This window comes from Oryctolagus cuniculus, chromosome 12, assembly GCF_964237555.1.
Source record: "Oryctolagus cuniculus chromosome 12, mOryCun1.1, whole genome shotgun sequence".
NCBI classification, from domain to species: Eukaryota; Metazoa; Chordata; class Mammalia; order Lagomorpha; family Leporidae; genus Oryctolagus; species Oryctolagus cuniculus.
The window spans coordinates 40,538,455-40,552,279 of NC_091443.1; the positions used below are offsets into that span (position 1 = coordinate 40,538,455).

At 45.1% G+C, this 13,825-nt stretch overlaps 2 protein-coding genes across 8 annotated transcripts in view; one reads left to right on the forward strand and one right to left on the reverse strand.

The window, feature by feature from the left end:
- The window catches only part of LOC100355886 (signal recognition particle subunit SRP54), an 87,085-nt gene extending 79,758 nt beyond the window's left edge, over positions 1–7,327 (reverse strand). For 2 of the 5 annotated variants that reach the window (XM_051822173.2, XM_051822170.2), the window contains exon 1: positions 6,978–7,119. The gene's annotated coding sequence lies outside the window, so the exon portion shown is untranslated. Of the gene's footprint in view, positions 1–6,977 lie in introns of all 5 variants that reach the window. The other 3 variants (XM_070053751.1, XM_070053750.1, XM_051822172.2) reach the window with 2 other exon arrangements.
- Positions 7,199–13,825, forward strand: part of LOC100355643 (uncharacterized) — a 51,283-nt gene continuing 44,656 nt past the window's right edge. For 2 of the 3 annotated variants that reach the window (XM_017348263.3, XM_002718136.5), the window contains exon 1: positions 7,492–7,722. In XM_017348263.3, the coding sequence (XP_017203752.1) occupies positions 7,626–7,722 (97 nt within the window). In that variant the 5' untranslated portion in view covers positions 7,492–7,625. Of the gene's footprint in view, positions 7,308–7,491; positions 7,723–13,825 lie in introns of those variants that run through there. The other variant, XM_070053755.1, reaches the window with a different exon arrangement.

Below are 13,825 nucleotides of genomic sequence, written 5' to 3' on the forward strand. Positions count from 1 at the left end.
GCCTGAGTCAACGGTTCTCCTAAAAGGAGTCTACCTAGAGTTGAACAATGAGGGATGAAAACAGACTCAAGTTTGGGAGGCCCTATATACAGCAAGCATATAGCCAAGGAGCATACTCACCTGTTGCAACGTGAAGTGCTGTAAAGAGCATGGGCTTTTTGGAGCCTGACAGACTTGAATTCAAATCTCAACTCTGTTACATACTGGCTGTTATTATTTTGGGCAAATTACTTAATCTCTCTGAGCCTCACTTTCCTCACCTGCAAGATGGAGACAATACCATTATCAAGGTAGTTACCCTGAAAGGCTGTTGTGAGGATTAAGTAAGATAATACAGATAAAGTTGTCTGCAAGTGTCTAGCATATTGACCATGAACTTCCTTCCTTTCTTGATTGACACCAATGAGCTCAATCTGTATTATCTGGAATGTGAGTAAAATGGAAGTTTTCAAAACAATTCTACTAAATGTCTGTCCATTCCAGGGCACCAGCCCTGGAATCTTTAACATGCAGTGCCAGTCCAAGTACTTGGTTGTTACTTCGGGTAAGTTCTTAATTTCTCTGAGCCTTACTTTCTTCGGCTGAAAAATTTATAAAGTTACCCTGAAGCTGCACCATCCAAAGAGCCACCATTCTCCACATAAATAATTATAAAATTCCTGCCAGAACTTTGCCTGACCTGAGATCCATCATATAAACAGATCTCAAAAAGGATTTGAGATTTCAAAACCTATCACAATGAAATCCCTACACAGAAGTTCTTCTGGGGCCGGCACTATGGCACAGCAGTTTAAGTTGCTAGTTGCTACACTGGCAATCAATATTGAAGTGCCAGATCAAGTCCCAGCTCCCTGCTAATGCACCTGGAAAGGTGCTGGAAGATGGCAAGTGCTTTGGCCCCTGTACCCACGTGGGAGACCAGGATGGAGTTCCTGGCTCCTGGCTTCAGCCTGGCCCAATCCTGGCTGTTGCAGCCACCTGGGGAGTAAATCAGCAGATGAATGATGTCTCCATCTCTGTTTCTCCCCTCTCTCTGATATCCTTTCAAATAAATAAATAAATAATTTTTTAAAAAAGTTCTAAGTTCTTGTTCACAACTAGCTTTCTGAAAATTCGTATTACTCTCAAGAACAAAACATATAAATGTATTATTTTTAATGAACAATCTTTGAAAAATCACATCTACACAGTATACTCTTCCAAAATAGTCATTAATTTATAGTTTATATTATTTTCCTGATTATACTAATAAATAGACTTTTAAAAATTCCATAGAGCATATATATTCAAAGTCTGGGAGCACAAAGAAATAAATATAGTCAACAAAATAGTCTGTAGGTATTTGATTTGATAAAATTACTATATCTGAATGACTAACTTTATAATATTATGTATGATTTTCTTTTTTAAAAAATCTTTTTATTTATTTATTTATTTATTTGAGAGGTAGAGTTACAGACAACGAGAGGGAGAGACAGAGAGAAAGGTCTTCCGTCTGCTGGTTTACTCCCCAAATGGCCGCAACAGCTGGAGCTGTGCCCATCCGAAGCTGGGAGCCAGGAGCTTCTTCCGGGTCTCCCACGTGGGTGCAGGGGCCCAAGCACTTGGGCCATCCTCCACTGCCTTCCCAGGCCACAGAAGAGAGCTGGACGGGAAGTGGAGCAGCCAGGACTAGAACCGGCACCCATATGAGATGCCGGCACCGCAGACAGAGGATTAACCTACTGCACGACGGTGCCGGCCCCTTGATTTTCAAATTTAGGAATTGATTTTTATTGTGAATCTAGTTAGACCCCCACGGAAATAATTTACCTTTATGTTTTGTGATTAAAGAAGTATACATGTTCTAATCCTACATGGGGTAAGATTAGGTAAGAGGTGGAAAATATTATTCCCCTAATCCTACACATTCCCATCCTCTGGTAACATCCAGTAGTAAGTTGATATATATTCTTACAGATTTTATTTTCTAGGCATACAATATAGGCAAGTTTTCACAAGAATCATGGTTTTGGGGGACTAGAGAATAGAAATAAGAAGAATTTTGTAAATTATATTTGCTAATGCTAAAACTATGCTTAAATGCAAAATGCAGACTACAAAATTGCCTATACTGTAAAATCCACAATCTGTTAAACATAGCCTAAACACAATATTAAAAAAAAATCAGCGATGGGGCTGGTGTTGTGGCGCAGTGGGTTATAGCCCTGGCCTGGAGCGCTGGCATCAAATATGGATGCCGGTTCTAGTCCCGGCAGTTCCTCTTCCATCCACCTCTGTGCTATGGTCTGGGATAGCAGTAGAAGATGGCCCAAATCCTTGGGCCCCTGCACCCACGTGGGAGATCTGGAAGAAGCTCCTGGCTCCTGACTACGGATCAGCACAGCTCCAGCAGTTGCAGCCATCTGGAGAGTGAACCAGTGGATGCAAGACCTCTCTCTCTGTCTCTACCTCTCTCTGTAACTCTTTCAAATAAATAAAATAAATCTTTAAAAAAAAAATCAGCCACATGGAATTTTAAGTCAAAATCATGAGATATCGCTTTACTCACTAGGATGCCTAAAATAAAAAAGACTAATAATAACAACTACTGGGCTGTGCAAAATCATAACCCTTATACTCTGCTGGTAAGATTGTGCAGCTCTTTAGAAAACACTTTGGTAAACCCTTTGAACATTAAACATAGCAGTTCCACTACGTACTTAACCAAAAGAAAGGCAGACACACATCCACAAAAGGTCTTAGCAGCATTATTCATAAAAGCCAAAAATAGGGGCCAGTGCTGTGGCACAGTGGGTTAATGCCCTGGCCTGAAGCACCGGTATCCCATATGGGCGCCAGTTTAAGACCCGGCTGCACCACTTCCAATCCAGCTCTCTTCTATGGCCTGGGAAAGCAGAAGATGGCCCAAGTCCTTGGGTCCCTGCACCCACATGGGAGACCTGGAAGAAGCTCCTGGCTTTGGATTGGCGAGGCTCCGGCTGTTGCGGCCAATTGGGGAGTGAACCATCGGATGGAAGACCTCTCTCTCTCTCTCTGTCTCCTCTCTCTGTGTAACTTTTTCAAATAAATAACTAAATCTTTAACAAAATAAAAATAAAAATTCTAAAAAAAGCCAATGAAAAATAAGTAACCCAAATACCTCAACTGGTAAACAGATAAATAAAATGTGGTATGTATATCCACACACAGGGATATCAGTAGGAAATAAAAAGAAATGTACTGAACACGGGCTTCAACATGCATGAATCTTTAATTACACTGACACAAAGAAGTCAGTCCAAAAAAGACCACATATTATGACTCTATTTACACAGTATATCCAGAATAGGTCAATCTATAAAGATAGAAAGTAGAGTAATTGCTGCTCAGGGTTCAAGAGATGCAGTAAAATGAGAGTGACTGCTAAGGGGTATGGGTTTCTTTGTGGAATGATGAAAATGTTCTAAAATCGATTATATAAGACAGGTGGTTGGCACAATGGTTAAGATGCCACTTGGGATACCCACATTCCGTATCAGTGTGCTGAGGTTCAAGTCCTGGCTCCACTTCTTATTCCAACTTTCTGCTCATGCACATCCTGGGAGGTAGCAGGTTATAGCTCAAGTACTTGGGTCCCTGCCACCCACATGAGAGACCTGGACTGAGGCCTGGGCTCCTGGCTTTGGCCTTGCCCAGCCTCAGCTGTTGTGGGTATTTGATGAATGAACAAATGGATGAAAGAACTTTTGTCTCACTCTTCCCTCCTCTGTCTTAAAATTAAAACGAAAATGAATAATTAAAAAAAATTGATTATGGTAATGATTGCACAACTCTGTAAACATGTTATCTCTGGATGATGACAACTAGTAATTTTTATTTTCTTACCTACACCTTTTTTAATTTCTATGTTTTCATTAATGACAAATAATATTTTTTGAAGAGTCATTGGCTTTTTATTAGTTTTTTTTTAAAGATTTATTTATTTATTTGAAAGGCAGAGTTAGAGAGAGGCAGAGGCAGAGAAAGAGAAAGAGAGAAAGTATTCCTTCCACTGATTCACTCCCTAGATGGCAGCAACGGTCAGAGCTGAGCCTATCCAAAGCCAAGAGCCAGGAATTTCTTCCAGGTTTCCCACATGGGTGCAGGGGCCTAAGCACCTGGGCCATCATCTACTGCTTTCCCAGGTCACAGCAGAGAGCTGGATCGGAAGAGGAGCGGCCAAGACTGGAACCGGCACCCATACAGGATGTCATGGAGGCAGCGGATTAACCTACTGTACCACAGGGCTGCCAGTAGCTGCTCCACTTCTGATCCAACTCTCTGCTATGGCCAGGGAAAGCAGTGGAGGATGGCCCAGGTGCTTGGGCCCATACACCTGGGTGGGACACCCAAGGGAAGCTCCTGGCTCCTGATTTTGGATCAACACAGATCCGGCTGTTGCGGCATCTGGGAGTAAACCCTCAGATGGAAGACCTCTCTCTCTGTCTCTGCCTCTCTGTAACTCTGCCTTTCAAATAAAAGTAAATAAATCTTTAAAAAAATAGATTCATTTAAAAAAAGAACATGCAATGAAAACATGGAATAGGAGGGATAAGACATATACTCACTCAGTCACTCAATTATTCCACTGATATTTAAATAATGCTGATCAGCAAAAAATGAAATTCCAGGGATGGTAAAGAGGTTTTAGGGGAAGTAGCCTCATCTGAATTCTTGATTAGGAGAGCAAATAAGGCATAAATATTTTGAAAAACATTACTAGCTATACTGATGTACAACCAAGCTAAGAATCACTGCAGTAATAAACCATACTCCTCAAAGCAAAGAATGGAATGAAAACTGTTCTACACCGTAAAAATATCTTTAGACAATGTAGCACATGCAAATGAGGGAGAAAACCTCCAGAGAGGAGACTAAAAATACTACATACTCCAAAAGTCTAGTTGAGAGATGCAGTATGCTTGAAATAGAGAAAGAGAAGGCAAAATGGAATAGAATGAAGAGCTAACCCAAGAGGCAGAATCTATAAGACCTAAATATCAGCTGGTTGTGCAAAGTGAAACACAAGGTAAAATGACTACAATGTCCCCAGTATGTGATGCCATGAGCCACAGAATGAGCAGAGGCAAAAAGGATGTTGGTTTCAAAGTCACAGAAAACAGAGAAAAGTTCAAGGGTCTTAGTTATTTGCAGTGCTCTACTACTTGAGTCAGATGTCTTCTTTTTCTAAATTCGACATGCATATAATTCCCAAACTAACAAGTGATGAAAACTCAAAACAGGCCGGCGCTTCGGCTCACTTGGCTAATCCTCCGCCTGCAGCGCCGGCACCCCGGGTTCTAGTCCCAGTCGGGGCGCTGGTTCTGTCCCGGTTGCTCCTCTTCCAGTCCAGCTCTCTGCTGTGGCCCGGGAGTGCAGTGGAGGATGGCCCAAGTGCTTGGGCCCTGCACCCGCATGGGAGACCACGAGGAAGCACCTGGCTCCTGGCTGCCATGGAGGCCGTTTGGGGGGTGAACCAACAGAAGGAAGACGTTTCTCTCTGTCTCTTCTCACTGTCTAACTCTGCCTGTCAAAAAAAAAAAAAAAAAAAAAAAAACCCGCAAAACACACTGAGACTCACTGCCGTTACACGCTTTTGTATATGTGCTTTAGTTGATAGTGCAAAAGGGAGGAAAAGGTGAAGATAGCACATTTGGTTTTGGAACTACGGAGTTTTCACAAAGCACAATACTGTCACTCACGAGATGGATGCTAAAGAAAAAGGTTTTGTAACGGTCAGCATATAAAGATGACACCATGGAAGCCATGGAGGTAGAGGAAAGGTCATTTGGGTTACAGCAGTGACTAAGCGCCATCTCAAAGGAGAGAGGCACCCAGGACTGAAAAGAACCAAAGGCATAAAAGCTTTTACTAATTAATTCCCTTCCACTTCCCCAAAAGCAAATCAACTACAAGGGGAAAAAATACCATTTATGGCTTTCTTACTATGCTCCAGGGGCAGGTCCAGAATTTCCAGATAAACAGAATAATCTGTTTTGAAGAGGCTTTTGTACAGTGCTCCATATTCAGTTAGAAAATACTAACTGCCCATAGCAAAACACTGAGAGAAAGGGGTGTGAGGGAAATACCTCCCTCTCTTCTGGCACCACCATTGCTATGTATTACACACTCTACCAGATACATTCTCGTATCTCCTTTCACCCTCATATTAAGCCTATTGGTAGACAAGGAAACTCAGGCTAGACTGAAACAGCAACTTGCTCAGGTTCACAAATTCCCTAAGAAGTACAGTAACCCTCATCTGTGTTCCTACAGCTCCATGGCTGTCACCAGGGTGTCTCGTGACTGATCTTGATATAATGTGTATTTACACGCCTCTCTCACTGTACCGTTAGCTTCTCAGTGTCAGGATTTGTGTCATTTATTCCTGCATCCCTACAGCTAAGAACAAGTAAATACTTTGTTGAGTTAAGCATATTAAAGAATCAGGTAAATTCGGCATCCATAAAGCCAAAAGAGTTAAGTTTCAAGAAACAGACAGCAATGTCAAACGGAACAGCAACGTCAGTATGTCTTCAATCACCCCTGACATTCCTAATTCCGCTACTGAACGTCTACCACATGCCGGACGACGTACGAAGCACTACAGACACACAGAAAATATAACCTGGTACCCGTCGAAAGGTTTTCGGGAAGGCAGCCACATGTAAATGTTTGCAGAGAAACACAAAACACTCAGGCCTGAACCTGCCTACATCTGACTTGGCTCGGGTACATCTGAAGAGAACCTGAAAGGGTCACAGCGCATCTCTGAACTAAACTTCGGCTGGAAGTCACGAGATGAAGACGGACCAGAGCATCTCTGTCTCAAAGATGACAGTCGCTGGCCAGGGGGGGGGCAAAAATCCCTCCAGGGCCTCTAGCCTCCTAAGCAGGGCTGAGGCTGCCCCTAGCTGCCCCTCCGTAGTCTGGGGCGGGAAAAGGCAGACACTTACCGCAAAAGGCACCAATAACGCCGTGGCCCTAAGGGGCCAGGGAGTCTATCGAGAGGCCCCACGCCGTGCGAGGAAAACCAGGAAAGCCGGGGGTACACACACAGGAACGGCCCCGCAACCTGACTTCCCGAACTATATAAACTAGGGGCCCAGCGCCCAGCACCGCGACGCCAACTCCCACCAGCTGGAAGACCGACGACTGCCACCGAACCTTCCGCCCAATGAGGAAACGTCACCACTCGGCGAAGTCCTGCCTTTCAGGGAGAGGAAGCACTTCCGCTTCCGGGGCACGCTACCGCGTTCCGTCGGCGGGTCTCCCAAAACGCCTGGGTGAGGTGTTTGTTGCTTCAACGGGCTTTTGGCCTTAGCTTTCCACCGCTGAATAGCTGCGTCGACAGAGTTCGGGGAAACAGGAGACTCTTTAGGGATGCAGGCCTCGTGGAGCCACCTTAAGAAAAAGTGACCACTCTGAGCGCTACCCGCTAACTGGCTCGTAGAGAGACGCACGTGAGAAGTTCGCCAAGGGGCGGGGCTTAGGGCCTTCGCCGCCGCGACAGGTGGATTCCTCGAGGGGTGGAGCCTGGGGTCGGGCCCTGCTCTGCCTGCGCGTGCGCAGTACTAATCAGCTCCTGCTACCCTTGCTGCAACATGGAATTTGCTACAGCTCGGCGAGCTATACTTCAGCTCCTCGGTACTGTGGCTCCCGCTGACCTCCCCGCGCTTCTCCAGTGGATGCGAACCACCCGTAAGCGACCACAGTCAGAGGCGGGTGGTTGGGGCAGGGAAATGTGGGAGCAGAGCTTGGGGACTTAGACGGTGTGAGGCCAGAAGCCGTTCACTGGGTCGCTGTGCCGCTGTCTGCTCTTCCCAGGGGGTAGGTCTGGCGGGGCACACCTCAGACCGTGAGCCGCTCTCAGTGCTGCTTGTGGTTGGGGGCAGGAAGATCCGGTTCTGCGTGGTTTGTGAGTTCGTTGACTAAGGACAAGCCCTTAACAGGCTCCGAGTGCCTAGCCCAGTTTCTCCCCATTACGCCCAGAGACTTTGGAGAACTCTGGGATACTACCCGAAAAAGCACCGTGCAAGAGAGGCTTTATGCTGAGGAGCAGGAAGCTATGACCCTGGAGGTATAGTCTCCAGTTGCTATTAGTGCATTTATTTTCCCAGTTGCGAAATGGGCTATTTAATAGCAGCTTTCGATTGGGAGGAGAGAAGGGAGGTGACTGGTTATAAATCGTTAACATGACTAGTAATAGAAATAAAAAGCACAGGTTAGAATCAAGGAAGGGTAGTACTTAGATCTAGTTATTGATGAATGGAATAGACCTGTTCTGGCAAAGCGAAGCCTGGTGAAAGCCCTCTAGGATAGGCCGTGCTTGGTAACTGTGCCCAACCATGCGATGCCTTTCCACCAGCCAACCTGTGTCTCTGTGGTTATTTTCATCCAGAATCATTGTGTGAAATGACTCCTCATCCTAGGTTTGCCTCCTTGACATCTTCTTGAAACTCAGTTAAGTCAGAGCCCATCAGCGGGTTTAGGTATTGTAATACACATTTGAGGGCCGTTTTAGATAAATATGGCAAGCTAAAATTAATCTGGGCATGTGATAGTGAGGCTTACCTGGGAAAAATACTTTAATAGAAAAACTATTGATGTAGCTTTGTCTTTATACAAACAAAATTATATCAAGATAGGAATTTTCAAAATATGCTGAGTATCCTATCATTTCATTTAAATCCTTTATTGCAGATCCCACTGGGACTGCGTGTGGAGCATCTGTCCCTCTGGCCGGGGCCATGGGCCCTGAAGCTGAGGTCCTGTTGGCACATGAGATGAATAGGCAGCCCCTGCCTCTGACCTGGCTTCCCTGAACAGGTGGTGGTTTCTTGTGTGGTGGGTGTCTGCCATATCAAATGGCTGGGCAGAGCGAGTGTGGAGCCAGAGGAAAGTTAGAGCCTTTGGCAGCAGTGGGATTGAAAAGGCTTCTCTGCATCCGTGGACTGGGGCACAGAGCCCTAGGCTGAGGAGACTGCGGAGTCAGGAGACGGAACCGCCGGCTCTGGGTGGAGTGGCCATGGCAGGGCTGTGATCTGACAGGATGTGTCTCTGGATGGGGGCCTAACCTGGCAGGCAGCTGAGCACAATGGAGAGGAACAATGCCCCAGGAAGGCTTGGACCTGGCTGGCATCGATGGTGGCTACAAGCCCCTGTGCCAGCCGGGCAGAAGGAAGTGCACGTGATCTGTAAGGCTGTGGAAGACAGCTATAATGTGTAACCCGACGCTATGGCCCTAATCTGGAACCTTCAAGTAAGCTCAGCAGTGCGTGGCACGGTGTCTGTGTCTGTAGCCCTATTCTCCATCCATCCTTTGGGCTCATTGCCACAAAAGACCTTTCCCTTTCCTTCCACTTCTCCAGCATAGCCCTATGCCACGCCTTCCTAAGGCGTATCAAGGCACCCACCCTCCTCCAACAGTGTTACATACCCCTCTGACCCTGTGCAAGGAGTCAGGAGCTGTTGGTGCAGGGGGCTAAAAAGAAAAGGAATTCTGGAGATAAGAAACTTTTTTATTTTTATTTTTTACTTATTTGAAAGAGTCACAGAGAGTGGAGGAGAGAAAGAGAGAGAGAAAGAGGGGAGAGAGAGAGATCTTCCACCCACTGGTTCACTCCCCAAATGGCCGCAATGGCCAGAGCTGGGCCAGACTGAAGCGAGGAGCCAAGAGCTTCATCCATGTACCCCACATGTGTGTAGGGGCCCGAGGAGTTGGGCCATCCTCTGCTGCTTTTCCAGCCACACTACCAGGGAGCTGCATTGGAAGTGGAGCGTCCATATGGGATGCCAGCCTTGCAGATGGAGGCTTAACCTGCTATACCGCAACACCGGCCCCCGAGATAAGCAACTTTCTATTTCTCTTCTTACCCCACTTCCACTTCTGATCTCCATTATCAACGAGGCCTTATTTTTTTTTTTTTTTTCAGGAAATGTGCAATATGAGAAAGAAAAAGGTATATGTTGTTTTTTACTACCTCTCCAGGAAGCTGGGGGATTGTGAGAAAACCTAGGGGCATAATTCTCTCCCTTTACAATTCTAATTTTCTAAATCCGTCAATAAAATGATATCTTTTTTAAAAGTTCCTTTTTTGGGGACGGAGATGTGGTATAGCAGTAAAGCCTGCAGTCTGCAGTGCTGGCATCTCATATGGGTACCGGTTCAAGTCCTGGCTGCTCCTCTTCCAATCCAGCTCCCTGCCATGGCCTGGGAAAGCAGTAGAAGATGGCCCAAGTCCTTGGGCCCCTGCACTTGTATGGGAAGACCCAGAAGAAGCTCTTGACTTCGGATCAGTGCAGATCCAGCCATCGTGGCCAATTGGGGAGTAAACCAGTGGATGGAAGACTTCTTTCTTTCTGCCTCTCCTTCTCTCTCTGTGTAACTCTTGACTTTCAACTAAATAAATAAATCTACATAAAAAAAAAGTTCCTTTATTGCCTGTCTCACCTATCATATCCCAGTTGTTTATAAAATGGTGCCAATTTCCATAATCTTTTTTTTTTTATTTTAAGATTTATTTACTTATCTGAAATGCAGAGTTAGAAAGAGAGAGATCTTCTATTACTTCCCAAATGACTGCAGTTGCTGGAACTGGGTTAGGTTGAAGCCAGGAGCTTTATCCATGTCTCCCACCTGGGTGCCAGGGTTCCAAGCTATTGGGCCATCTTCCACTGCTTTTCCAGGAGCATTGACAGCAGGCTTGATCAGAAGTGGAGTAGCTGGGACTCAGAACTGGTATCCATATGGGATGCTGGCACAGCAGGCAGCAGCTTTACCCACTGCACCACAGCATCTGCCCCATTGTTGAATCTTTTTCAAAACTTATTTATTTGTTTGAAAAGCAGAGAAAGGGTCTAAGTCCTTGGGTACCTGCACTCACAGGGGAGACCTGAAAGAAGCTCTTAGCTCCTGGCTTCTGCCTGGCCCAACCCTGGTCACTGTGGCCATTTGGGGAGTGAGCCAACAGATGGAAGATATTTCTCTTTACCTCCCTCCCTCCCTCCCTCCCTCCCTCCCTCTAGATGGAAAATATTTCTCTCTCTTTCTCTCTCAAATAATTTTTTCAAAATTTTTCAGATATTTTGAAATAAAAAAAATCTTGAAAAGCAGAGAGAGAGAGATCTCCCATGTACTCACCAAATAACTGCAAAAGGCAGGACTGGGCCAGGAGCCACAAACTCCATCCAGGTGTCCCACATGGGTGGCAGGAACTAAAGCACTTGGGCCATCGTTGGCTGCTTCCCAGGCCCATTACCAGGGAGCTGGATTGGAAGCAGAGCAGCTGGAATGTGAAGAGCATCCCACATGTCAGTTTAATCTGCTATGCCACAACACCCACCGTATATTGTTGAGTTTTGAGGATTCTTTTTAGCTCCTAGATATGAGACCTTTTGTCAGATTTATGGTTTGCAAGTATTTTCTCTCAGTCTATAATTTGTTGTCTTCTTAACAGAGTTTGTAGAGCAAAAGATTTTATTTTTGATGTTATCTAGCTTACCTATTTTCATGATTATGGTTTTTATGTAAAGCCTAAGAACTCTGTTTAGCCCTAGATGCCCAAGGTTTTTCTTGTTTTTTTTCCCCCAAAAGATTGTGGTTTGTGTTTTTTGTTTTTTTTTTTTTTTTTTTTTTTTTTTTTTTTTTTTGACAGAGTGGACAGTGAGAGAGAGAGACAGAGAGAGAAAGGTCTTCCTTTGCCGTTGGATCACCCTCCAATGGCCGCCGCTGCAGCCGGCGCACCGCGCTGATCCGATGGCAGGAGCCAGGATCCAGGCGCTTTTCCTGGTCTCCCATGGGGTGCAGGGCCCAAGCACCTGGGTCATCCTCCACTGCACTCCCTGGCCATAGCAGAGAGCTGGCCTGGAAGAGGGGCAACCGGGACAGAATCCGGCGCCCCAACCGGGACTAGAACCCGGTGTGCCGGCGCCGCAAGGTGGAGGATTAGCCTATTGAGCCACGGCGCCGGCCTGTGGTTTGTGTTTTAACCTTCAGTTCTTTAGTCTCTTTGAGTTGTTTTTCAATGAGCTCTGTAGTTTAAGACAGAGTTCATTTTATTCTACTGTCAGTGACCATTTGCTTCATTTACTGTTGAAAAACTATCTTTTCTCCATTGAATTTCTTTTGTACCTTTATCAAAAATCAGTTTGGGCAGGGCTGGGATTATGGAGCAGTGGGTTAAGCTGCCACCTGCAGCAGCACCATCACACATCAGAGTGCCAGTTCTCAGTGCTGATCCAGAATTCAGCGCTCCCAGGAAGGCAGCAGATGATGGCCCAAGTACTTTGGTCTATGCCACACATGTGAAAGACCACATTGGAGTCTCCCCTTCGTCATTTGGGAGTAAACCAGCAGATGAATGGTATGTCTCTGTTTCTCCCTTTGCCTCTGTTGCTCTGCCTTTCAAATAAATACATCTTTTTTTAAAAAAAATTCCATTTTTTAAAAAGTTTTTAAAGGTTCGGTTTGGGAGAACCAGCACCGTGGTGTAGCAAGTAAAGCCACCTCTTGCAGCACCAACATCCCGTAAGGTGACAATTTATGTCCCAGGTACTCCACTTCCAATCCAGCTCCCTGTTAGTGGCCTGGGAAGACAGTGGAGCATGGCCCAAGTACCTAGGCCCCTGCTACTCACATGGGAGACCAGGAAGAAGCTCTTGGCTCCTGGCTTAGTCCTGACCCAGCACTGGCCATTTTGGCCATCTGGGGAGTGAACCATCATGTGGTAGATCTCTCTCTCTCTCTCTCTGTAACTTTTTCAAAATAAAAAATAAATCTTTAAAATACAATAACTAATAGATCAATTGTGTGTTTTTATGTGACTCTTGTTCTGGGTCCTCTGTTTTCTTCCATTGATCTGTGTATCTCTCCTTGTACCAGTATTACACCATCTTGATTTCTGTTTAGTAATCTTAACATCTCAGAGAGATTGATTCCTTACATGTTATTCTTTTTCCAAAATTGATTGATTTATTCTAGAGTCTTTGCCTTTTTATATATATTTTAGGATAAATTTACTATGTCAACAAAAAGCTTGATTAGATTTTTTAGAAAGATTTATTTATTTATTTGAAAGTCAGTTACACAGAGAGAAGGAGAGGCAGAGAGAGAAGTTTTCCATCCATTGGTTCAGCACTTAATTGGCTGCAATGGCCAGAGCTGAGCTGATCCAAAGCCAGGAGCCAGGAGCTTCTTCCGAGTCTCCCACATGGGTGCAGGGGCCCAAAGACTTAGACCATCTTCTTCTGCTTTTCCAGGCCATAGAGAGAGCTGGATCAGAAGTGGAGCAGCTGGTGCCCATATGGGATGCTGGCGCTTCGGGCCAGGTCATTAACCCGCTGTGCCCAGCGCTGGCCCCCAACCTTTGGTGTTATAATTTTCTGTTAGCTGTGGAGTAACTGAATCCCACAAATTTCAATTTTCAATTTTAATTTTAATTCTGTTCTATGTTTTTTTTAATTATTAAAAACTTTCTCTTATTTAGAAGTGTGTTTAATTTCTGTGTATTGGAGATTTGCCTTTCGTCTTTGTGCCATCAATTTTTAACTTGACTCCGTTATGGTCAGAGAAAATACTCTGTTTTATTTTAATTATCCTAAATTTTTTTTAAGATTTATTTTATTTATTTGAAAGAGTTATAGAGAGAGAAAGAAAGAAAGGTCTTTCATCCATTGTTTCACTCCCCAAATGTCCGCAACAATTGTAGCTGAGCCTGTCAGGAGCAAAGGGCTTCTTCTGGGTCTCCCACTTGGGCACAAGGGCCCAAGCACTTGGGCCATCTTCTACTGCTCTCCCAGATGC